Source organism: Telmatherina bonti (assembly GCF_933228915.1).
Source record: "Telmatherina bonti genome assembly, chromosome: 19".
Taxonomy (NCBI): Eukaryota; Metazoa; Chordata; class Actinopteri; order Atheriniformes; family Telmatherinidae; genus Telmatherina; species Telmatherina bonti.
The window spans coordinates 11388460-11412749 of NC_136617.1; the positions used below are offsets into that span (position 1 = coordinate 11388460).

The 24290-nt window shown below is 39.3% G+C and overlaps 1 protein-coding gene across 1 annotated transcript in view; it reads right to left on the minus strand.

Moving 5' to 3' along the window:
• Window positions 1-23662, minus strand: part of carmil1 (capping protein regulator and myosin 1 linker 1) — a gene marked incomplete at its 3' end in the record, with an annotated part of 45866 nt that extends 22204 nt beyond the window's left edge. Inside the window, exons 1-7 of the mRNA XM_079259295.1 lie at window positions 23298-23662; window positions 14957-15054; window positions 10427-10477; window positions 1189-1248; window positions 746-867; window positions 282-379; window positions 112-182 (exon numbers count right to left, since the gene is read on the minus strand). Of these exons, the coding sequence (XP_079115421.1) occupies window positions 112-182; window positions 282-379; window positions 746-867; window positions 1189-1248; window positions 10427-10477; window positions 14957-15054; window positions 23298-23337 (540 nt within the window). The 5' untranslated portion in view covers window positions 23338-23662. The remainder of the gene's footprint in view (window positions 1-111; window positions 183-281; window positions 380-745; window positions 868-1188; window positions 1249-10426; window positions 10478-14956; window positions 15055-23297) is intronic.
• Window positions 23663-24290: the final 628 nt, after the last annotated feature.

Genomic DNA, 24290 nt, shown 5'->3' on the forward strand with positions numbered 1-24290 from the left:
TGTGTGTGTGTGTGTGTGTGTGTGTGTGTGTGTGTATTTCTTTTTAGAAAAAATAAATGAATGATTGAATGAATTATCTACGGCAAAGTTTTTTGAGTCTGTGGTACTAACCCACTGGACTTCTTCCCTGTATGGTAGCCCCAAGTGATCACATACACACCAGTACTGGTGAGAAAATCCACCTGGAAAAAGACAACAACAATGAGTTAACATTTAAAAACAAACTCTGAATAAATCTGCCTTGATTTACTTAGCTATCCTTAATTTTGAAGTTTATTTACCACAAGGTCCCATATCAGCTGAGCCCTGATCATCCCACTTGGCCTGAAGAGATGCTGTCCTCTCTGGAGGCTTCAAATTCAGCTTCCTCATCATCTTCCTTCCTTACAGAGAGACAGGAGGAAAAGATAAAAAACCAACAAGAGAACAAGAAATATCACATCTGAAATGACAAAACCCGAGATGACAGTAATAAAACTCATCTGGAATAATTCCTGGGACACACACTCAGAACTGAAAGACTGATTTCATTACGTTTAAAACTACATTTTAATGTACTGATTTATAACATAAAAACATAACCTAGGGCTCCACTTTAATCCATAAACTTTTATTTTAAATCTAATAAGCATCAAAAATCTCTTCAAAAGACTTAACACAGACTTAACATTGTCACCTGAAAGCTACTGATTCTCCTCAACTCTTTCTTGGAAGTATAACTGGCTGCTGGCTGTGTGATACCTACACAGGTGATCCGGTGGGACAGGTCCGATGGAGACAGGTGCCGATGTGAGCGATCACTTCATCTACCTCCTCCACTGAGCCCAGCAGAAGGCTCCATGGCCCGCGCTCATGCTCTAAAACTAGCTGCAGGGGGTGACATACACAAAGAAACTAAATATGAACCACGCAGAGAGAAACTCGCTTTGCTTTCTCTTTGACACACAATGAAAGGCTGAATTAGGATGATATACATTAATATAAAAATGAAAGGTGAACAGACTGTGAAAGAAAACATCTTATGAGTTATAGCCTTGGAGAAAATGAGACCCACAATAAAAGACTGTTCTGCATTTTTTAGTGTTTGCATGTTGAAGTGTGTATTTTCATGAGAACGTAGGTGTTTCTGTGCCATAAATAATAAAATGATAAAATGTCAAAATGGCTTTTTTGTTCCTTCGTATGTACCTGAGTAGGCTTGTTGCTGCTGATTCCTTGAAGATCCAGGTAGTTGAAAGACTGGTCCACCTAAAAAAAAAGCAAGAAAAAACATCACCATGTCTACTTATAGAAGTGTAAAAAAAAAAAAAAAAGCCTCACAACTTTTTGTGTTTTATTTTTCTTTCCAACAACATCCCAAACAACAAGGCGTGTCTGAAAGGCTTTTACAGGAAACTTTGCAAACTGTACATACAAAGCAAAGGATTCCTGATGATCCACACTCACTACACTATCTTAAATTTACAAACAGATTGTGTTTTATATCACAACAAAACCCTGCGATAGACTGGCGACCTGTCCAGGGTGTACGCTGTTTTTTGCCCAAAGACTGCTGGGATAGGCTCCAGCTTCCCCGCAACCCTGAATTAGATTAAGCAGTTCAGAAAATGAATGAAAAAGGATCACAACAAAACACAAATATCCATTTGTCATTCACATTTTCAGTTCCTGAACAGCATATTTGATCCGTTTGTAGTTTTATGACTTTATATGACAATTTGAAGTCAGAAGAAAAAGGCAGAATGTCAAAACATTACACATTTTTAAAATACTGGACTTTGCAGTTCGACAGTCATGCAGCTAAATGTCACATCTTTACCATATTTTACTGGCCAAAATATTTAACATACATACAAAGAACCACTTGACAGACATTTAGTTTACTGTGGAGATCTTTTTTATTTCATATTACAGCCATGGAATTACTCTTAACCTCCAGCAATAAAACAGAGATATTTCCTGTTTTAACACAACAACAATCCCGTCCACAGAGCGAGCTACTCGGTTTGGTGTGGAAGAACCTGAACAGAATGCACAGAAACCTGAGCTCGGCCTCATCTACAGCTCTGGGGGGAGTTGAATTGCTGATGGCAGGCCAGACGTAATCATCCACCATCAGTTTTGGACCTCAGTGGTGGTCCTGTGACTGAAGCAGAGCAACATCTGGTGCAAAGACCGATATAGTTGCATATTAGCTTTTCTTTGGTATGAGCTGTTGAAGCTCGTATGGCTGAAATGTTGAAGGTGTATCACAGAATCTGGAACTCAAACGAGACTTTGCTGAATAAGACTGGTCAAGTTCCAACCTGTTCTGAAGCGCAGACAGCTTACCATGTCCGTCTTCACACTGTTTGTTTTACAGGAGTTAATGAATATGAAATCTCATTAACGAATGCCAGGAGGGGAGTTTCATGAATGTTCCTCTGTGGTAAACTGGAGCATGAAAAACTTCCACAGCATCAAACAGAAACAAAAAGCTGGACACACTAAGGACTTGGAAAAAAAAAAAAAAAAAGAGACCAAGAATAAGAGAGCAGGAATGTGAAAAAAAAAAAAAAAATTCAAAACCATCTGCATAACAACTGTCTGGAGCAGTGTCACACACTCACACACATTTCCTTTTGAATCCCTGTGAGAGAGAAAGTAAAAATGATTGTGTGGCTGTAACTTTCTACCAAAGAGGACAAGTGGGATAGAGAGGAAAAAAAGGGGGAAGAACAGAAAGGATAAAGAGAAAGAAACTATGAATGATATAGATAAGAAAAGAGTGAAAGAGAATAAATACAAATCAAACAGATAAAGAGATGAAATATGGAGAGAGTGACGGCTACATGAGAAAAGGGGTGTAAGATTGTGTTTTTAATACAAATTAAAGGAAAAGAAATGAAGTGAAATAGTGAGAATAAAACAGAAAGGAAAGAGAGGGGCATGGAGAAGCAGTGCCCCCTCCTCTGCTCTCTTTGCCAGCTGTTAAATTCTTACATTGTCTTCTTTTTTTCCCTCCCTCTGCTGCCTCTCTCTGCTGGGACAGTACACAGCGAGGAACAAACCACCCTCTGTTTCACTCTCCCTCTCTCACACAAAGTAAGAAAAACCTCTGGCCCACTCTGGAACAACAGTTCAGGGGTCAGCTGGCAGAGCTGAAGATGTTTGCTTCACATATTCTGTTCAGAGGGTTATCACAGTCTTATCAACACTTGGTGCTGCTTTCTCTTTAACTGTATTATTTTTTTAATTATTAAATCATAAATGTCCCATAAAAGCCTTCAGGTGTTGTTAACGGTTAAGCAGCATTTACAGAATATATTAAAAGTACTTAATATAATTTATGTTTTCATGTTTTGTTTGGTTTGATTAAAAAGAAGAAATTAAGAAAACTAAATTTCCCTTTTACAAACTAACTGTACAAGTGCATCTAAAAAGATTAGCCAAAAGATAACAAACAAACATTGCTGCACACAAAGAACACACCACTACATGACAACAATGCGTTCCCAGTGGGACAGTTTATGCTGTCAGGGCAAAAAGTCTAAACAAACAGCTCAAAGGGTTTTACATCCAAGGCATTGACTCAAGCACTCCTGATTCTGATCTGACCAAATATCCACAAGATGCACCAGAACAAGCCTGATCCTCTGAAGCTCCACTCTGGAGCCCACAGGACCCAGAGAATCACCTGCACAGCCAGACACCATGAGACAACCCAGAGGTCCCATGCCCATTCACCAACAGGACGGTGCTGGCTTGCATGGAGGAGTGTGACATTATGCAACACCCAACAGGGGTTTTTCCTGTTATGGCTGACTGATGCTCTAACCCTGATTTAACCGGTTAATCTCAATCCAATCGAGTTGGCTTTTGCAGGAGAGATCTGAGGATGGAAGAAATAAGTGTGTGTAACAGTATAAAAAACATGACCAGGCTCTAAATTTGCAAACAAGAACCAGATGAGCTGACAGTGAGCAGGAAGTGGCTCTGCAAATGATTTGTTAGTCTAAAAATGTCTTTCTAATAAGTTAACTGTTTAAATAATAATAGTTTTGTCTGTATTTTTATTAACATAGCATTATTTTTTAATAAATGTAATATACTTTGTGAGTCATTAGTGCAGGGGTGGGCAACAGTCCTGCTGATGTTAGGTTTGTTGCAGCAGGGAAACTCCTAACTCAGCAACAGGTAATTAGCAGACTTGTGCAGTGCTTGACGTCAAACTCTGCACAAGTCTGCTAATTACCTGTTGGCCTTTGAGGAGCGGAGCTGCCCACCCCTGCTTTAGTACATCAGTTTGACATGCTAAATATAAAACATTGCGATTGCAAAAATGAGCAATATAAGCAATCCACAAATCAGTGAGGGACATTGCAATGTCAGCTTTTTTTTATGTTTTACATGTTCATAGAACTAGGACCAACTTTTCCAAGTTGTGACAAAAAAGAAGTGCAACGCTGACAGAAACATGGAAATGTGTGAAGTGACTTATTTCACACAGGGATTTCTTTTATTCCAGTGGATTTGGATGTGGACATATGCAGGTATTTGTCATTCTGTCATTAATTAATTTGTGGACACTGATGCTCTGTAAGGGCAAAGTGGCTATGGCTGTTCACACTGCCTGGTGCTGTTTTAATAAAAAAAAAAAAAAAAAAAAAAAAAAAAAAAAAGTGTCATTTTAATTTGTTTTACCAAAAAGGCTTAAAAAATGTCTTTTAAAACACATTGGGAAGCATTTGTTTTGAGTTGTGGATCAACAGTCATTCCTCACAGCCACTTAATGGCAACAAAACATCCTGACCCAAGTGTCTCACATCCACAGTGAGTTTGACTTCCAGTTTCCCTTTGCATCAGACTTTCCCACTTATTTATAAGTTGTCTGGTTCGATTCAGACTAAAAAAAAAACCCTGGGAAAAAAAAACCTGGAAAGATCCCAGTGAGTCATTAAAACAGTGGATGAGAAAAAGGAAACAGCATCAGTAATTTGAGAGTTGTGTTGAACCAGTGCTCGACTTCTCTTGTAATAAATCAGCAATTTGATGATTTGTAATTTATAAAAGTGTTTATCAAGCTTAAATGAACTAAGTTTAAAAGTTCAGCTGAAACGTGTTGGCACAGAAACGACTAGGTGTTTATAATTAATTTTACCTGAAACTTGCTTTTCTTTACTTCATATGTCTTTAATTGTTTTAGTTTTATTGCAGTTAGCTGCTCTCTCTCATCTTTCTAGGAAAAAAAAAACTACTTCATTGAAACTTATTCAAGCCATTCCAGTGTGTTTTTCTTTTTCTCTGTATCTGTCTGTGGCCCTCTGGCTTGAACTTTTCTTCCTGTCACTGTTTTCCTTTCCCACAGACTTACAGCTGCACTGTGGGTAAAACTATCAAATATCTGCATGTGGCGGGACCTGTTCTCATCAGGGCAGAGACTAAGTGACTAAGTTAGAGAAGAAAGCTAGTGAGATGGAGAGAAACATGCAACAATTTTAGGACAGATAAACAACAGAGATCACGTAAATATAGAAATATAAACAGTACTGATGTAGATTTATTCAGTTTAGTATGATGAACTAAAAAAGCAATTAGTGAGAAGTGTTCTAAGAAGTTAACAAAACTGTAATAGGAAGCAAGTAAGAAGAATCTCTCTACTAGCAAAAGTTCATACTTCATAACAAACGGACTAATAATTAAGGATTGTGTCTTAATCTCACTCAGGTGTTGCCTCATGATGAACACAGAGTGGTCCCACAGATGCCATCCTTATACATTGAACATTCACAAGAATGGCAAATGTGGATCAATCTTTCGCTAAAAATAGTCCAAAACAAACGCATTTCTCCTTGTTTAGGACGTTAAAGATAAAAACTGAATTTCTGTGTGTTTCTGAGAGAGAATATTGGTTTGAAATCATGCAATCATTTTTATGCCATATTTTAGTCTTGTTTGCTCCAAGATCCTTGTTTGTAGGCAAAGACTGGATTCAGCCTTCAGGAGAATATATCTGTACTCATGTATCTGTACTATTTTTATCTTCCCTAACAGTTAGTGTTAGGGAAGCAGACACCCTCCCCACCTTTAAGACTAGGCTGAAGACTTATCTTTTTGATAAGTCCTATAGCTAGGGATGGTTAGCATCCCTTAGTTATGCTGCTATAGGTTTAGACTGCTGAGGGACATTTCCTGATACACTGAGCTTCTTTCTTTTTCTCTTTATCTCTCTCTTTTATCCCCCCAACTTAAACAGTTGTCCTCATCCTGCTGTTCACATTTTGACATCATGAGACCAAGACGACACCTAACAATGGAACAACAGTCCCTTGCCATTGCGATGCTTCAAACAGGACGTTCTCAGACAGAAGTGGCCACTGAGCTTGGAGTGTCACAGAGTGTCATCAGCAGGTTGCAACAGAGATATGGAGAGACTGGAAGAGTCACAGAAAGGCCTAGAAGTGGACGTCCTTTGGCCACATCCCGTGCTGATGACCGCTACATTGTGAACACTGCCCTGAGAAACCGGATGATGAATGCCACTCAACTCCAGGCACGTTTAAGAGAGGTGAGAGGCACCCAAGTGTCACGTCAGACCATTCGAAACCGTTTCCATCAGCGTGGTCTGCGTGCTAGACGACCTGCACGGGTACCTGACCACACCACCAGGCACAGGCATCATCGTCTTGCATGGGCCAGGGAGCATTTACGCTGGACGAGGAACCAGTGGGCCTCAGTGCTGTTCTCTGATGAAAGTCGATTCACACTGAGCAGAAATGATGGCCGGCAACGATGTTGGAGACGTCAGGGAGAGCGCTATGCATCAGCCACTGTTGTCACCAGGCCAGCTTTTGGTGGTGGCGGTGTTACAGTGTGGGCAGGGGTGTCCACTTGGTACAGAACTGCCCTACACTTTGTGAATGGTACAGTGACAAGCCCATACTACCTGAATAACATCATTAATCCAGTGATTGTGCCCCTACATGAACAGCACAGGCCTAATTTCATCTTCATGGACGACAATGCTCCTGCTCATCGAGGCTGCATCATCAGGGAACGGCTGTTGGAGGCTGGTGTACCTCAAATGGAATGGCCTGCACTCTCTCCAGACCTGAATCCCATTGAAAACCTGTGGGATCAGCTGAGCCGTCGTGTAGAGGCTCGAAACCGTGCACCCCAGAACCTCAATGACCTGAGGGCTGCCCTTCAAGAAGAGTGGGATGCCATGCCTCAGCAGGCAATAAGTTGCCTTGTGAACAGCATGAGACGTCGTTGTCAAGCTGTAATTGATGCTCAAGGGCACATGACCAGATATTGAGATGTTCAAATTTTTTGTTGTGGTGTAACTACCATTGTTGTTACCTTTTGTGTTGAATGAATTTTTTGAGATGAGGAAATCAGTAGTGCATCCTTCTACTTAAATGTCTTACTTTTATGATATTATATCACTGTAGCATGAACATATTGCATTTTCCATAAATTTCACCTGAAAGCCAAATATCCCTAACTTTTTGTGAGTAGTGTGTGTATATATATATATACATATATATATATATATACATATATATATATATATATATATATATATATATATATATATATATACATATATATATATATATATATATATATATATATATATATATATATATACATATATATATATATACATACATATATATATACATATATATATATATATATATATATATATATATATATATATATATATATATATATATATATATATATATATATATATATATATATATATATATGTATATGTATATATATATATATATATATGTATAAATTCTACATCTCCTTGCATCTTGTTTCTTTGCTTAATGCGTCACTTTATAGTTCTTTAGTTTCCTCTTTTGTGTGCCTGTATTCCTCTGCTTCCTCTTTTTGTTTTGGTTTTCTATCTTTTCCTTCATGAGCCACTTTTGCGTGGATGTGTCTTCCTTTCTTTGCATTTATCTTATCTGTTTTTGCTGCTTCATTGTACTTTACATGTTCATTCTTCACATGGAGATCCTGTTGAGGCAGATTCCAAACACATCTGCTGGAGCTGCGTCTGATTCCCATCATTTGTGTTTTCATGTCTGTCTTTGCTTTTCTGCTCTGGTTTTGTTGAAATTTTAGCACACTGTCATGAAACTATTTCTTTTTTTCTTTAATCTCTCTTGTGTTTGTTGTCTTCTCCCCCAGGATGTGGACACCATCTATCTCACTCAGGACACTAAAGAGCTCAACTTACAAGACTTTGCTCACCTGGAGAATAGGTAGGCACACTCCAAAACCCCTGGAATTTGTCATGTATTGCATGACTTTGTCTTTTTTTTTTTTTTTTTTTTTTTTTAAACCAATGTGAGTCTTAAACTTTTTACACACTCCACGAGAAGCAAGAACTTTATTCTTACTCTCATAAGAACAGAAAAACGTTCTTTTTCCTCTTGTCAACTAATACTCCATGAGAAACTGCAACGTGACGGGGATCACTACAAGAGGGATATGAAGGTTTTTTTGTGCAATTTACCCAATCATTTAATATTTAACTAAAAACCCTGTCTGTGGCAGGGCTGATTTTGCACACAATTGAGTGTGTGTTTAAATACCACGTTTTGTACCTTGAGCAGCTCTTTTATTAAAACTATCTGTTCCTCCGGCATTGGAAAATATGTGGAAGTGGCAACTGGCCGCTTCATGCATTTCCATGTTAACCATGCCTTCTTCAAATGTCTGACCAATCACATGATACTTCTTGGAGCCTCTCGAGAAGAAAGGTTCTGCTGAGCTGATGCATCGAGAAGAAGCCAAAAGCAAAGAAACAAGAAAAGTTCTCGCTTCTTCAAAACAGCTTGCGCTGTTTATTTTTCTGTATCGGTTTAACAATATAGATATATTAATGCAAATTAGTATGAATAAAGTATTTTTCATTTCATTTCATATCTGTTACCCTGTTGAATAAAGCAGCTGTATTTGTCATTTGTAGGGATCTTGTGGCAATTGTTGCAGTTCTGGAATACAACCAGTGGTTCACCAAACTATATATATATATATATATATATATATATACACATACATACATATACATTTACAAACACATATACATACAAGCCAACTTTAGATTCATAGCAACTAAACTATGAATCTAAAAAGTTAAATATAAATGATAAACACTTAAAGAAAACTAGCTGCTGTTAGTGAATAGGCCTGCAGATGACTCAGTGACTGTGTCACATGCAGAACATACAGAGTGGAACGTGTTCAGAGAAGAGTGATAATGCCAGTGTAACCCCTCCCACACAAAGGCAAGAGGCAGACCAGGAGGACCCAGAGACCCGGGCCACTGGTAGCCACCCCCAAGCGCAGACCCCAACCGCCCAACCCCGGAGCCAGCCATGCACCCACCCTGGAGGTGGCAGAGTGGGATTCCCAGCCAGAGTCCCCCACAGTCAGGGGGAACAGGCCCCAGCAGGCCTAGACCAGCAAGAGCCGGGCACCAGCCACCCAGGGCAGACAGAGCGCGGGCCCCACGGCCCCAAGAACCCGAAAGCAACCCCCCAACCCCGCAGGCAGAGGAGGGCCAGGATCCCCAGACCGCCACTGAGGGGATCTGAACTGAACTAGGTAAAGAAGTGTGACAGCACAGGAAAATAAACAAACCTATTCTTGGAAAGAAATATAGATTACGTCTCTCAACAGTTTACCAGAGAATTTGGAGATGAAATGTAATAAATTCAGTACGGTTCTGTAAGTTTTGATGAATTATGAACTACTATGCCACTCCAGCCTCGCTTAACAGTGCAGAAACAATACGGTGTGCAACAGATACCGGTTATAAGCCGCAATGCTCAGTTAGCCTGGAACATGGTGCCAGTGGTTGCTTCTGATGGCACGAGAGGTCTTTGGACCTTTCTGGATAGCTACTGTTATGTCTGTTCATTACCTTGCATCGTTCCAAACAAATAAACTAAGCAAACAAGAAAAACAGGGGTCTTCAACAACGAGCTACCGAGACTACAGATAGAGACTGCAAGAAGGTTGCTTCGCCGACTCAGAAACCCTCAAGTAGAAAGACTTCATGTTCTTCAGTTAGAGAAGCATGCCAAGGACCGCGGAGAGCATGGAGTTGGATTTTCGGGAACACCATCTTTGGCTGCCACAACATCCATAGACGAGCCTGACTGGTTTAGGCCTACATGCTATGAGTCAAAAGTCATCGCAGATAGTCTTTAAGGCCATCTTGAGCAAAATGGTTCCTCAAAAGCTGTTGTATAAATACAATTTAGCAATTCAGCATGATTGAAAAATGCAATAAGTACCAAAAAAAAAGATAAAATAAAAACACAGAGCGACACAGAGAGAAAGGAAATGTCTAAGTGAATGTCTGATTGAGTAAAATTCATGTTTTATAACACAAACGTTTAGGCTAACTTACCTTAGAAGGGACCCGTGTTGTTAGCAGATAAGCTCGGTGTGATGCTAAAGCCTGTGGAAACACAGACGGTGAGATTGATAAACATTTGAATAATGCTTGAATTATTTGAGAATGATTCCATAATAATAATAAAAAAAAACAAAAAACAGTTTTTTACATGACACAAGCTCCTTACAATAAAAATTAAAAACACAAAACATTTGAGTGAATATTAATTTTATATAAACAGCACAAAAAAAATTCATGCCTTTTGTAGATCCACAAATCAGACAATCAAAAAATAAATGAAAGAAACATTCACTTTCAAGATAAAAGATATAACTGTGTGAGAGCCTCCAGCCTTACATCCCCAACAGCTTTGCTATTCGTTCCCTTCCAGAGGAGCTAAAAGAAGCGATGGCCTCTTGTATGAGTTTTCACCAAGAGGGATAATAATATACATTATCTTCCGCCATGTGTCGAACCTTTGTTCTAGTTAAGAGTGAGTGCACATTATGGCTGCCTGCTCAAGCTGCGCTATTGTGTTTCAAGCTGACAATATTAGCGATTTGTTGTCATCCCAAGTGTCAGATGTTTGCAGAGTTACAGCTGAAATGGTGCAAGTTAAATGTTAAATGGTCATCATCAAATTTTCCTTGCAAAGATGGTGGGAGCAGGAGGGGATTGGAGGAGAAGTGAGCCGTGGGTGACTGGAGGCTGAACCAGCTGTGGTATGTACAGCAACCAATAGTATATCTGAGCAAAGTCTCTTCAATCCAAGCCTGCTTAAGGCCAGTTACGAGCAGATGAGATATGAGGTCTCAAATTCATGGTATTATATATATAAAAAAAAAAATGGTTGCGATATTGGCTCGCCTGAGGGTGGGAACTATGGAGGCAGACAGTATAACATTCAAACAACCTGTTCCAGTTTATAGAGTCTGGAAACATCCCGGTGCAGGTGTTCTGCAGACATTGAGCGGGGCAGTTTTATGTGAGTGAGTCCACATAGGCAGACAAAGCAGCAGAAAAGTGAGAATCTGGGCTCAAGGGCACCGTTAGCAATGTCCCGTTAGCAAAGCTTTGATTTATTAAAGGCAGACAAAATTAAACATGGCTGAAAACCATATTTGTTTTAAAAAATGCTTTATTTTCAGGTTCATGTGTTTTTAATCAACTGTGATTGAATAAAAAGGCAAAATATCTAGACTGCATTCACTAAAAGACAGCTTCATTTCTTGTTCAATGTTGTTTACAAACTGGTTTTTATTCCACTTTTATTTGCACAATTCAAAACTAATCTAGTGCAACACACATATGCAAAATGTGTATTTTGGCTTATTTAGAGATGTTATTGCGAGTTTCTTATCTGATGAAACACAGCAGTGGAATGTAGTGTACATCACAGTGTGTGCGTGTGTCCCAACACTGTGTAGCTGTCAGTGGGTTGCATTAGTCAAGTCTTGACAGGAGTTTTAGAACAGAGGTATGTGGACAAGGGGATATAATGTATGAGTTAAACTAATGGAACTTTAGGAAATGTGTCATTGTACTTTGTAGGCTGATAATATAAAGCTTTACCTAGAACTTTTAGTTCCTACTTTTTTCCACTTTTTTTCCAATTTCATTCAACTACATTGGAGATATAATTCCACATACCTGCAGCCACATGAAACCACATACCTTGCAACAATAACGCCCACACTCCTCAGTAAGTGACTCTGTGACATGCTCAGTGTCTAACAGTTCATACAGTCTAAAAAGCATCCTGAAAAGCCAGAGAAGCAGTCCATGTTTGACCTCAGATTATCAAATTCAAATCTTACTGAATATGTCTGTAAAGTTCCCCTATTTACCAAACAAGAGAGATAAAAGAAGAAAGGAAGAACTAAATAAAGGGACTGATATTCACCCTGAGGATGCTGGGAGGTTTGCAGATTAATTGTAAAAACCTCTGTTTAAAAACTGTTTGGTGTTTTAGTACAGAAGCTGTTATCCATGGTTTAAAACAGGCCCCTTTGATTAAAGCAAGGGAAATCATGAAGAAAAAAAAAAAAAAACAGTTTTGGGAGGGTCCTTTCCTGTTTGAACGTGACAATGTACCCTCAGCCACAAAGAACTTGGCATGAACTTGAACTACGACCATGACCTAGACCCCGTTTCACCAAGTCTATCCTACTGTTAGCCACACGTCTTGTCATTTGCTTCTGAAATAAGACAGATCTGCACCCATTTTTCCAGTTTATTTCCAAGACTGTGGCTAAAGGCCGAAAGAGTTGACATCCTGACTCACAACAGCAGCTTCTTTCAGACTGAGCTACTGTAGCTGCAGTCATTCAAAATATTTAACAACCGCATGCAGCTTCACTGTGGCACAAGCAACCAAAATCTCCCAAGTCACAGAAAAAACATTAGAACCAAGACCAGAATAAAGTGGTATCTCTGAACTGGGCTCGTCTCTTGAAAGGAGCAATGAACTGTTTTGACTGGTGGTTTCAGTCTCCAGGAACTGCAAGAAACTAATATACAGTAGTTCCAATGCAGCTTAAATTCTTCAATGTCAGAATAAATAAACTGCTAAATAATTATGATTAAAAAAAAAGTTTCTACTCATTGGTGCTGCAGGTCTAAAGAACAGCAATGATCTATCATGACAAAAAACTGTTACATGAAAATATGTAACTATGACGGAAAATAATTCAACTAATAAAAAAGTGTAAATAACAGAAAATTTTAATTTAGAAAAAGACTTTGGAAAGAAAAAAAAGATTTTCTTATTTTTTACTGAAACTATTTATTAATGTACATTTCTTAAGGGAATATTTCATTCAGTTAGCATATCTAAAGTTACAATTTTTTAAAAAATATATATTTATTTAATCACTTTATTTTTAACTGAATGTTTTCTATTTTGATTTAGACTTTCTTACTGTTTTTGCATTGTTTAGGTTTTTATCTCTATCTTCCGCTCTTTGCTAGCTAGACTTGAATGTAAGTGTTCTGTTTTCCAATTATTAACGACAATTACTGTAAGTGCTGTGAATACAGCTAAGCGAGGCATTACTGTTCATGATTTGTCCAGCAGAGGGCGCACTTTTATTTTGATAGTGCATTCCAGTAGATCGTTGTTACTTCCTGTTTTACCCTCTTCACGTGTTACACGCGACATTTTTCGGCAGTCGAGAGGATATTAGATAGCAGACATTGTTATGTTTGATCAGCAAGAAAATGTTTTTTGTTTTATAAAGCCAACCCCCTCCCATTCGGAGCTGCAAGCGGGCAAAGTGGTCAGTAGAAATGAATGTGAACCTTTATTTCCTTTATTTTTACGAACCGCATAAATTCATTGTTTTATTTTGTGCCTGTTTTGTAGTTCTACGGTGGTCTATGATGCAACGTGGTGCTAGCTGTGCTAGTTTTAAGTGCATCAATAAAGAAACCCATCTGTAGTCAAAGAACCGGAGTCCTCGCATGCTTGAATGGGCGGCATAATTACTATGAGAAGAATATTTTTATTCATAACTTATTTCATCCTCATCATTCACAATAACTTGTTTTGGAAAACATTCAAAGCAGGAAATAAACAATATAGCTGTGAAATCTAGATTCACTTTACTTCTAGTCTACCCAACCTGAAATTTAAAGCTTGTTCTGACTCTTTGTAGCATGTTTATGGTTTACCAGACAATCCTGTCACTTAATAGGAATATAGACTGCATCTCACAAAAGTCTGATGAAATAATTCAGGGCCTGTATATGCCATACAAGTGCAGATTTAGTCACTACTTTTCAAACAATAGACATATGGTTAAATAAGGTCAAAAAGGATATTAACATTACACTGAATGTTGTCTGAATGCAGTAACTTTAAGACTGCTGAGGTCATCATTAATATAAATAAAAAAATCAAAAACTAAGAGGGATCTTGCATCTGACACACTGCCATTTAAAGTACAACTGATTGCTGCATTAATGAGCCTTTTTGTCTCTAAAGTCACAGTAAGATCACAGTCTCTATGATTCTTCTGCAGATAATTAGAATCACTGACTGTTTAAATCAGTATCTCCATCAGTAAGGTGGTAAAAATAATATAGTTTTTGTCACTTTATTGTGGATTTACCTAAACATTCCCCCTACACATCCCGTCTGTATTAGTTCTGATGTCCCATGTAGAATTTTACCAACTCTTTTCATCACAAAGCACACACTAAAACTGAAACATAACAAATTATTGACCTAGTAATAAAACTTCAGAACATCAAAGCCTTGCTATAGAAAAATAAAACTGCTGTGTCGTGTCTTAGTGTCTGCACTTCCTGGTTCTTTTTCAACTGCAACTTTTCACTTTTCCTGTAGAAACATGCCCATATCCACACAACTCACTGGATAGTTCTGCATTGAGAAAACACTTTACCAACCATACACAACATTTAATATGTCATTTATCAACACGTGCAATAAGATAAAAACAAATCATTCAGAAAAAAGATGGATCCAGGAGGACTCACATTACAGTATCTAGATAAGAAATCAGAATGACTCTCTCTTACCAGAACTCTGTTCTCCACTTTGTCACCTTTGACCTCCAGCTGGACTTTGCGCCTCAGGGTCAGTTTCACGCTCCGACCCACCGCCTCCCGCACACTCTCTATATCACGGAGCAAAGAAAAGGATAAACAAAATAGAGCAATTAACAGAGGAGCGGTTGGAGGGCTCACATTACAACTTATTACACAAAACAGGGTTCAGACAGAAGATTTGATTGCCTGTGGACACATTTCAGTCTGCAGCATTCCTGTAGGACTCAGCTAGCGGTGCCACAAGCACAATTGACCACTACAAGTCATGTGATAACTAAGGGAGTGAATTTAAGTGGAAATGAATTTGGCTCAATCTCATTTCCCTCCCACGAGACTGTAATCTCACCATCTTTAAAAGGGTGAGGTGCACCTTTTCTTAAAGACATTGAATCAAAGTAGTCCTCCAAAACTTCAGCAGGGTTGCTAGGGGTCATTCAGGTAGATAAATCATCACTGCAACTTGATCCTCAAAGGAGCATCACCCTCTACAATACAAAATAGAGGGAGAGAGATGCCAATGAGAGGACTGGGATTCAGCCTTTGTCTATCTCTAACCCTTTAAAACAGGATTATAAATGGTAACTTTATCAATTTCAAATATTGTGATTCACCTATAGTCCGGTATGCACAGTGTTATATATGTATCTATTGTGACAAAGTCTAATTCATAACATTCTGTGATGGTGGTCAGTTGATGTTAGTCCACTTTTTTCGATCCCCAGAGATAAAATTCAGAACACAAGTTAGTACAAATCAGTAGTACTTTCAAAAATAGCTACCGTTAGTTATCTGTTACAAATATAAGTATTCAAAGCAAACTTTGAAATGTCTCTTCATAGAAAATGAACATAAGATGTGTTAGTAGAGTGAATTGACTAGACTGCGTACTGCAACAGGCTACTGTAACGTCTGCTGGCGTTATGCAAAAATGAAGAAGCTCTCCAACGAAGTCTTTAATCAACCACGTTTTGGTAGGCAACCCCCAACAGCATACTTTAACACGCGGGGTTTCCTCCCAGATGCATTCAATGACCGTACCCAACATGGGAAATCTCATTCATCACAGCTTCGGGGCGCAATACTGTAAATGTTATAAAGTAGAGCTGTGATCAATATCTTAAAAAAAATGCTTGAAGGAAGAAGACAGAAAAAAAAACACATATAATAACTTGTAAAGTCACCTTAAAGGGACATTGTGTATCATTTTCTGTTGTTAGTCTGTCTGTCTATATGTGATAGAAATGTTGTATTATGACCTCCACTAATCATATGACACATTCTTCTGAGCACAAAAACTTTAGATTTGTTCTTACATATGACAGGTAAGTCAGTAGGGAAGCACCATGACACATTGTCAATTTGAAACTACAGTCAATGTTAAGAGACAGAAAACCCCAATCTGGAAAAAGAAGGCACATTGACGCTAGAGAAGTTTGGTGAGAGAGGCTTACTACCCTGGCAAGTTGGAATATCTGTTCAACTATCATTTAGAAAAATGCATGAGCATACATATGCAGCAGCAATGCAGATGTTTTTGCCATTCCAAAAAATAAATAAAAGACACTTAAAAAGGCAACGTGATTAAAAAAAAAAAAAAAGAGGATAAAGATGGTGCTAGCATTCCTTAAGTGGAAGGAGCTCAAAGAGAAAGATTTTAAGACACTTAAGCTGCAGCTTTCTCCTTGACAGATACTGCCTAGATTAGCCTAAAGATATCTTTTTTCACTAGGCTTTGTTAGACAGTGTTGCTCATTATCATAAGCTGCCAAAAAACACCAGCACTGTTGACCCAGAAGTGTATGTTTATGTGGTTTCAGTTGCTATCCAGGTCACAGTAAACACCAGCGTTTTTGTCACAGTAAATGCAACTTATAAAACTTTCCCACCAGGTTTTAGTCCAGTTTTACCACAACACAAAGCCAGTGTTTAAACCTCTTCCATCCATTTTCTGCTGCTTATCCGGGGTCCAGTTGCGGGGCCAGCAGCCAACGCAGGGAAGCCCAGACTAGGGGGGATCCCGAGGCATTCCCAGGCCAGCCAGAGGATATAATTCATCCACCTAGTCCTTGGTCTTCCCCGGGGGCTCCTCCCGCCGGTACAAGCCTGGAACACCTCACCAGGGCGGCATCAAGGAGGCATCCTGACCAGATGCCCGAGCCACCTCAAATGGTTCCTCTTGATGCAGAGGAGCAGCGGCTCTACTCTGAACCCCTCCCAGATGACCGAGCTCCTCACCCTATCTCTAAGGGAGAGCTCGGCCACCCTGCGAAGGAAACTCATTTCAGCCGCCTGTATACAAGATCTCGTTCTTTCGGTCACAACCCACAGCTCATGACCATAGGTGAGGGTAGGAATGTAGATCGACTGGTAAATTGAAAGCTTCGCCTTCTGGCTCAGCTCCTTCTTCACCACGACAGACCGGCGCAGAGTCCGCATTAATGCACACGCCACACTGATCCGTCTGTTGATCTCGCACTCCATCCTTCCCTCACTCGTGAAGAAGATCCCGAGATATTTAAACTCCTCCACTTGAGGCAGGACCTCACTCCCGACCCGGAGAGGGCAATCCACCCTATTCCGGCTGAGGACCATGGTCTCAGATTTTGAGGTGCTGATTCTCATCCCAGCCGCTTCACACTCGGCCGCAAATCGCTCAAGCGAGAGCTGGAGATCACGACCAGATGAAGCCAACAGGACCACGTCATCTGGAAAAAGCAAAGACCCAATCCTGAGGCCACCAAGCCGGATCCCCTCAACACTTCGGCTGCGCCTAGAAATTCTGTCCATATAAATTATGAACAGAATCAGCGATAAAGGGCAGCCTTGGCGGAGTCCAACCCTCACCGGAAACGAATCCTTCATTTGAATACAATACACAATTTCAACATTAAATGGGTAAAATTCTTTCACCATGTCCCTTTGAAAAAAATCTATGTTTTGTTTGTTTAAAAAATTCTTGAGCAATCTTTTTTTTCTGACTGATATCATTTACTGACATGTAACTTCAAATTCAGAAAATATTCATGGTTACTACCTTTGTCTGACTGTCTATTTTAAATATTTTCTTCTAAATTCATGTAAAAGACAAAGAAAAACTCCTGGAAAGACTACAACAAACTTCTGTTTCTATGGATCTTGGCTGCATGTTGAACATTTACATGTAATCATTTCTTTTACTGTCTGTTTCTTGTGAGACTCCATTAATGTGCTGATCCCAATGATAAAACCGCTGTTTTTAACTTTACATTATACCATTTAAATTCATAGTGAAAACTATTGTTGACTGTATTGCTTACATTTTACAAGCCTTTCTATTGGTGGAAAAATCAATGAAAATGAAAGCAAATCATTTAGTTCTTAGCAAAAGGCCTTGGAGGCATGATGAAACTTTCCTTTAGTGGTGGGAAAATCCAGGAAAAGGATGGAAAAAAAGAGGGGGAGGCAAGAAGAAGGAGTTATTAAGCTTGAGCAAAGTACAGAAAGCATGAAAGGAAGAATGACTAAGGAGGCAAGGGAGGAAAGACTAAAAGCAAGATTTGAAAATAAAGAAGTGATGAAATGCAGGTAAGATAGGGAGAAAAGTGCATGAGAACATGCATGGCACAAAAGACAGAAATAATGAACAGGAAAGCGATGGCCTGCCTTCATGACATCATGCTGCACCCCTCCTGTGTGCACCCAGACACATGATGAGGTCATGAGAAGGACCAAAACATTACAGCATGAGGCAGAGTAAGGGCTGATCAGAAACACATGGGCTAAGCATCCAACTTGCTCATATGAGAGCCAAGCATTTCCTGATTAGTTTTAGCAAGAGCCTGCAACAAGTTCAAACTCAATCAATGACGCTCTCAGTCTATAATCTGCTCATGAGGACTCATTTTAAAAACGTCCGATTTAATGAAATCTCCCTAGCTTCTGAAACTATTTAAAACCTGGCTCCATGACCTCACAGTTCCACCAATAAGATCAGTCACACCATTAAGAACACAAACAGGTGAAATAAATTATTTAACACGATGCAATTTGCTACTGGGAATCATGACTCTTATGTGGGTGTTACACAGACATGTGGTACCTCTAACATTGTAGAGTACGTGCTCATACACAGCAGAACTCCATGCCACAAGCAAAAACTGCCCAGGATTAGCTTGAGGAACTCTACAAACTGCTTAAGGTTATTGATCTGGTCACCAATCTTACCAGATCTCTATCTCCATTGCAAGCCTTAAGACTGATTAGTCAATCAGGTAATGTGCTGGAGAATGCTCACGTATGCTGATAACGATCTACACCAGTTGTGCAGGAGCCTTTACTTAAAGATGCCTGTTTAACAGAATACAGTGATTTGGGACAAAAACAAACAAAAATACGTGTGAACAATTATAAAAAAAAAAAAAAGGTAAAGTAAGTAATCATAAACTATATATTGTTGACCCATCTATCAACTGCTGGCTGGCAGTTACATCTCAACAACAATCAATTCAGTGTGAATTCAACTTAATAAAAAGGCCATATGGGAACATGCTGTCCCTCAGAGAGCTTCTCAGTCCCCAGAACCCCTTAGGCAGCCCTTGGAACTGTTTAATCTAAATCTACCTCATGTGTGCAATCCAACAGCATGCCAGTGTAGCCGAATCAAAGGTTGCCAACACTGCTGGTATTGTAGTGTGCTCTGCCATACAAGCTGTTATTTCCACACTTTTAAGTTGCAGTTTCCCACTTCTGGCATAGGTGTGTCTAGGGATGCACCGATCCACTGTTTTCGAGTTTCGATCCGATACCCATGTCTGATATTTGAATATCCGCAGATACTGATATTTGCTGATGCCAAATCTGTTTATGTGAACATTATTGTGACTATGATTATTATTGGTGTTAGAACTGTGTAAGATTTTATGAGGTTGTAATAAATTATCCATCCTTTCTTAAGTTACCTCACCAATACAAATATAACATAACAGATCTAACAATTTCAACGAGTTTTGTTTTGATTTGGCACTTTTTACCCAAATACAACTATAGATGTGCGATTTTGAAACAAAGATCACACTTTTGATGTAACAAAAAATGTCACATTTTAACATTCAAGGCATTTATTTTTTTAAACATGTCCAAAGCATGTCATCAAACAGATCTGCATTGGCTTGACTAGTGTGGTATCAGGTATCAGTTGTGATATCAGAACACTTTTATTAATACCAAGTACAAATACACACACATGGTATTGAGCAAATACCGATACTGATATCGGTATCGGTGCATCCCTAGGTGTCTCAGTTTTATATTCTCTCATTTTCCTCTGTGATAATAGGATCCATGAATGGGCAGTCTAATACACTGTATGTAAAGATCACCAAATGCTTTCAGGTCTCAAAAAAGAAACTAATATTTAAGTGCATTAAAATCATTTAATTGCCATCTGTTGACTGAAAAAAGAAGTTCAATTATAGGCCTTTTTATGCATGTTGTTTTGCTTTTGTCAATTGTTTTTAATAAACAGCCAGAACAAGCCCTAACCAAAGAAATTTCACACCAGAACTGACAGGACACAAATGATTGTACCAACAGTGTTCATCAACACAAGGAGAGTCTACACCAGGGGTACCCAAAGTCTGTCCTACAGGTTTTCGATGTATCCCTGTACCAACACACCTGGTTTCCCTTAAATGGATTTAACAGCCAGTGAAGTTCTGCCCAATGAGTTATTAGTTTGAGTCAGGTGTGTTGGAAGAGGGATATATTGAAACCCTGCAGGATTGTTGCCCTTGATGCCCTTGAAGCTGGGCACCCCTGGTCTACACAATATCAGTCAAATGGTTTACATGTTGGAAACAGTCATTTTAAAGTGGCAATAAAAGGTCAGTGACAGAAACATTTAATTTATTAGTGAAAACTGTTTCTATTTGGAGCTAATCACTTTACTAAAATAATGGATGTGTTTGTGCCACCAAGGTGTCTCTAATTGGACAACTGTGTGTGTAGCGACAACCCTCTGAGTGAGCACTGTTTGCAATAAGTATGTGCCTTAAAAGGCACATAGGAGAAGACAGTACACATGTACACAACTTTGAAGTTCTTGCCTGTGGTGCAGTCATAGCTGTACCTGATACCACTATATCCACTCGCAGATGAAAACCGGTTCATGTCTGAAAGAATTTTGGCTACTGACAGCCACCATCCATTCATAACTTTCTATGCCTGCCTTTAGTGATAGATGTCAACTATTCTTACACACTGTAGTTCTAACAATGTCAACCTCTAGTATTAGCATTGAAGACTTAAAAACTCATCTGTTTCTCAAAACTGTTTTCCTTTTGTAATAACAAGAAGGTCATGTTCTTACAATGGCTTGGGTATGGCTACACCTTTTCTTCATTTAGTGAATGAGGGAACAACTTATGATAGGACCTATGAAAAAAAAATCTGGGGCACTTATGGGAAGTTAGCATGGAGAAGTTAGCCAAGCAGATGCTATCTGCTGAGATCAATATAATAGCTGTGACTTGTGCCGCTAGACTCAGCAGTGGTGACTAGGGGTAAATGCATGCTCGCATGGCCAAAAAAGTGCCTCATAGCCCCATCTAGCCCACTGATTACATCTCAAGATAGTTTGCATTAAGCACCCATGCAATCAACTCGGACTTGCAATTTTGCATGAGGATTAGGAGTGATGCACCAGTAGCCACCCAAATCCCAGCAAAGCCCACAGCAGTGATGACCATGTTTCCACCCAGAAGATGCCAGAGGAAGGCCCCAGCCAGAGCACCCTGCAGCCACGAAACACAAACCCCTAGAGGTCAGGGGCAAAAGAGTGCAGGACCCCACAAGCCTGAGAGCCTTCCACACCTAATTTTACTGCATGTGCATCTGTGCAAGAATGGAAACACTTAGCAACTTTCAATGTTACCAATTTTGCAACGTTGTCACTATATTTAGCTAGTTTCCAGACTCCTCTTGCCACTCTTTTTCAAAAACAAGTGACTATACACAAATATAGCAACTTTTCTGGTGTTATGGAAGACTTTTAGAGGCTTATATGAAAACGTATGGTTTTCACTCTTCTCAACGTATGAGGACTAGTTGGAATTTTCAATAACCTTTTGCAGAATAAGTCATAAAAGAAAATGCTTAAACACTCCATCTTGGCTGAACTTTGTCTTTGCCTTTGACATTCAGATGCATGCACTTTCCACTCTTTTCATTAGTTGCAGAAAAAGGGCAGACCTGTCAAACTTTTGTTTTCAGTTTCTAAACTGCTGATGATGAGCAGCATCAGGTCACTCTGTCCTATTAAAACCAGAAGTAGGGCTGACAACAAAAAGCCCTATTCATTACTCTGGTCCAGTAGCATATAGTGTGAAAACTCGACTACAGACAACGTAACAGAGAGCACGGGGTTTTGAGTCAGCTTCATCATGCACTATGGCTTTAATTTGATCATTAATGACAGCTTTGAATGTGAACTCCTGTAATTTCTAGCTTCTGCTACTAATTTTAACGCACCTACATTTAAGGAGTCATGACCTACTGCTGTTTTTGTGTTTAAGTTAAAGGCCATACAACAAAACACTGGTTCAAAATAGCAGATGTAAACAGCTGTAGCCCAGTGGTTGGAGTCTCCAAAAGGTCAGTCAAACTATCAGCACAGGATTCTAACAGACTATGCTGCAGCAGTTATACATTTAATGTTAAAGTCAACAGTTTAGTCTGCTTTCTCTTTCAAAATTGCAGTGATTTGCTGTTCTTTTTTACACTCAGTCATCCAGGCAGTCTATGTTGATAATATCTCACAATCCAAAGGAATTTCACAGGACACACCCCTCTCCCAAAGCCCTCTATCCCCCACTTCAGATAAGGAAGTGGCAGAGGAGAAACTCAGGTAGCCAGCCAAACCCTCAGGGCATAAAAATAACTTTTCCGCACACATGCAGCCACAAAGCAGAAAATATGTCAAATATTTCACAAGATAATAAAAAGTGAGCTTTTCCCCTAAATGGTCTTCATGTATTGAGACAGGGAGTATTGTGATTCATCTATACAACTTCAGCTTCTCAAACATAAACACTATTGTGACTTTCTTAGCGACAAAATAGTGAGCAGTTGTAATTCAGTCATATTTCAATACGTATAGGTCCTATTAACACCACTAGATCAATGCAAAGTGGCGTTAATGATATTTTATTGTACTTTTGGTCGTCTGAATGTTTTTAACCCGCAACAGTCTAAGTAACTTACCAAGCTCACTTGTTAACTTAAGTCTCTAAGTTAACAAAGCAACAAGTAGTGACGTGCAACTAAGTTAACTTACCGAACAGTTCGTTGGAAATGTCCGCTTTTTCCTCCGACATTTCTTCTGCCGAGGTAAACACCGAGGTGGAGTCCGGCGGTGAGGGCAAGAGAAGCGGGTAAACACGCAGGGAAAGCCGGGAGACGGAACTTCAACTCTACAGGGCAAGTGGCAAAAAACACAGTAAAGGTGTAGTCCCGTTTTCTTTGGTTACCTGCCGACACCCTGCTTGCCTAACTGTAATTCTCCTCTTACATCCCTACATGCCTGTACACACACACACACGCACACACACAAACACAGCCGCACTGGCAACACAAACACGCAATTTACTTCTGCATTATAGAGCTAAAAGCTATTGGAAAGAGTAAAAGAAAAGCTTTCTCTGAAAGTGGTTTCAGTATTAAACTTATATCCAAAATTGAGAACAGTCTATGACAACAAATCACGCGCAAGCACATTTCTTCACTCACGCACGCTTCAGTGATCCCTCCTTTCCTTCCCATGCAGTCAATGGGTTGTTTGTGTTTCCAAAAATGGCAGAACAGCGACATCCAGTGGTGTGACTTAAGCATCACACAATGCCATTTGTTTCTTTTCCTTTTTTAAATAAAAGTTATGCCACTTGTTTTTCGGACATATTCTGCCCACGGATGACCATATACACCATTCACAAAAAGTTAGGGATATTCAGCTTTTGGGTGAAATTTCACAACAAGCCTAAAATGCATTCAAACCTGTACAGGTGAACTTAATGTGATCTTCTCTAAGCTTTTAAATGCACATGTCCAACTGTTAAATGTTTCAATAAATTTTGCAAAAGTTGCTGTTCTCTAACAAGGAGCTTAACGGCAAAAATCACGGCAGGTGTGTGATCCTTGAATTGACCAATAAATATCCTGGTTCAATTAGAGCTGGTGTTTAAACAGTTGTCCTCATCATGCTGTTCACATTTTGACATCATGAGACCAAGACGACACCTAACAATGGAACAACAGTCCCTTGCCATTGCGA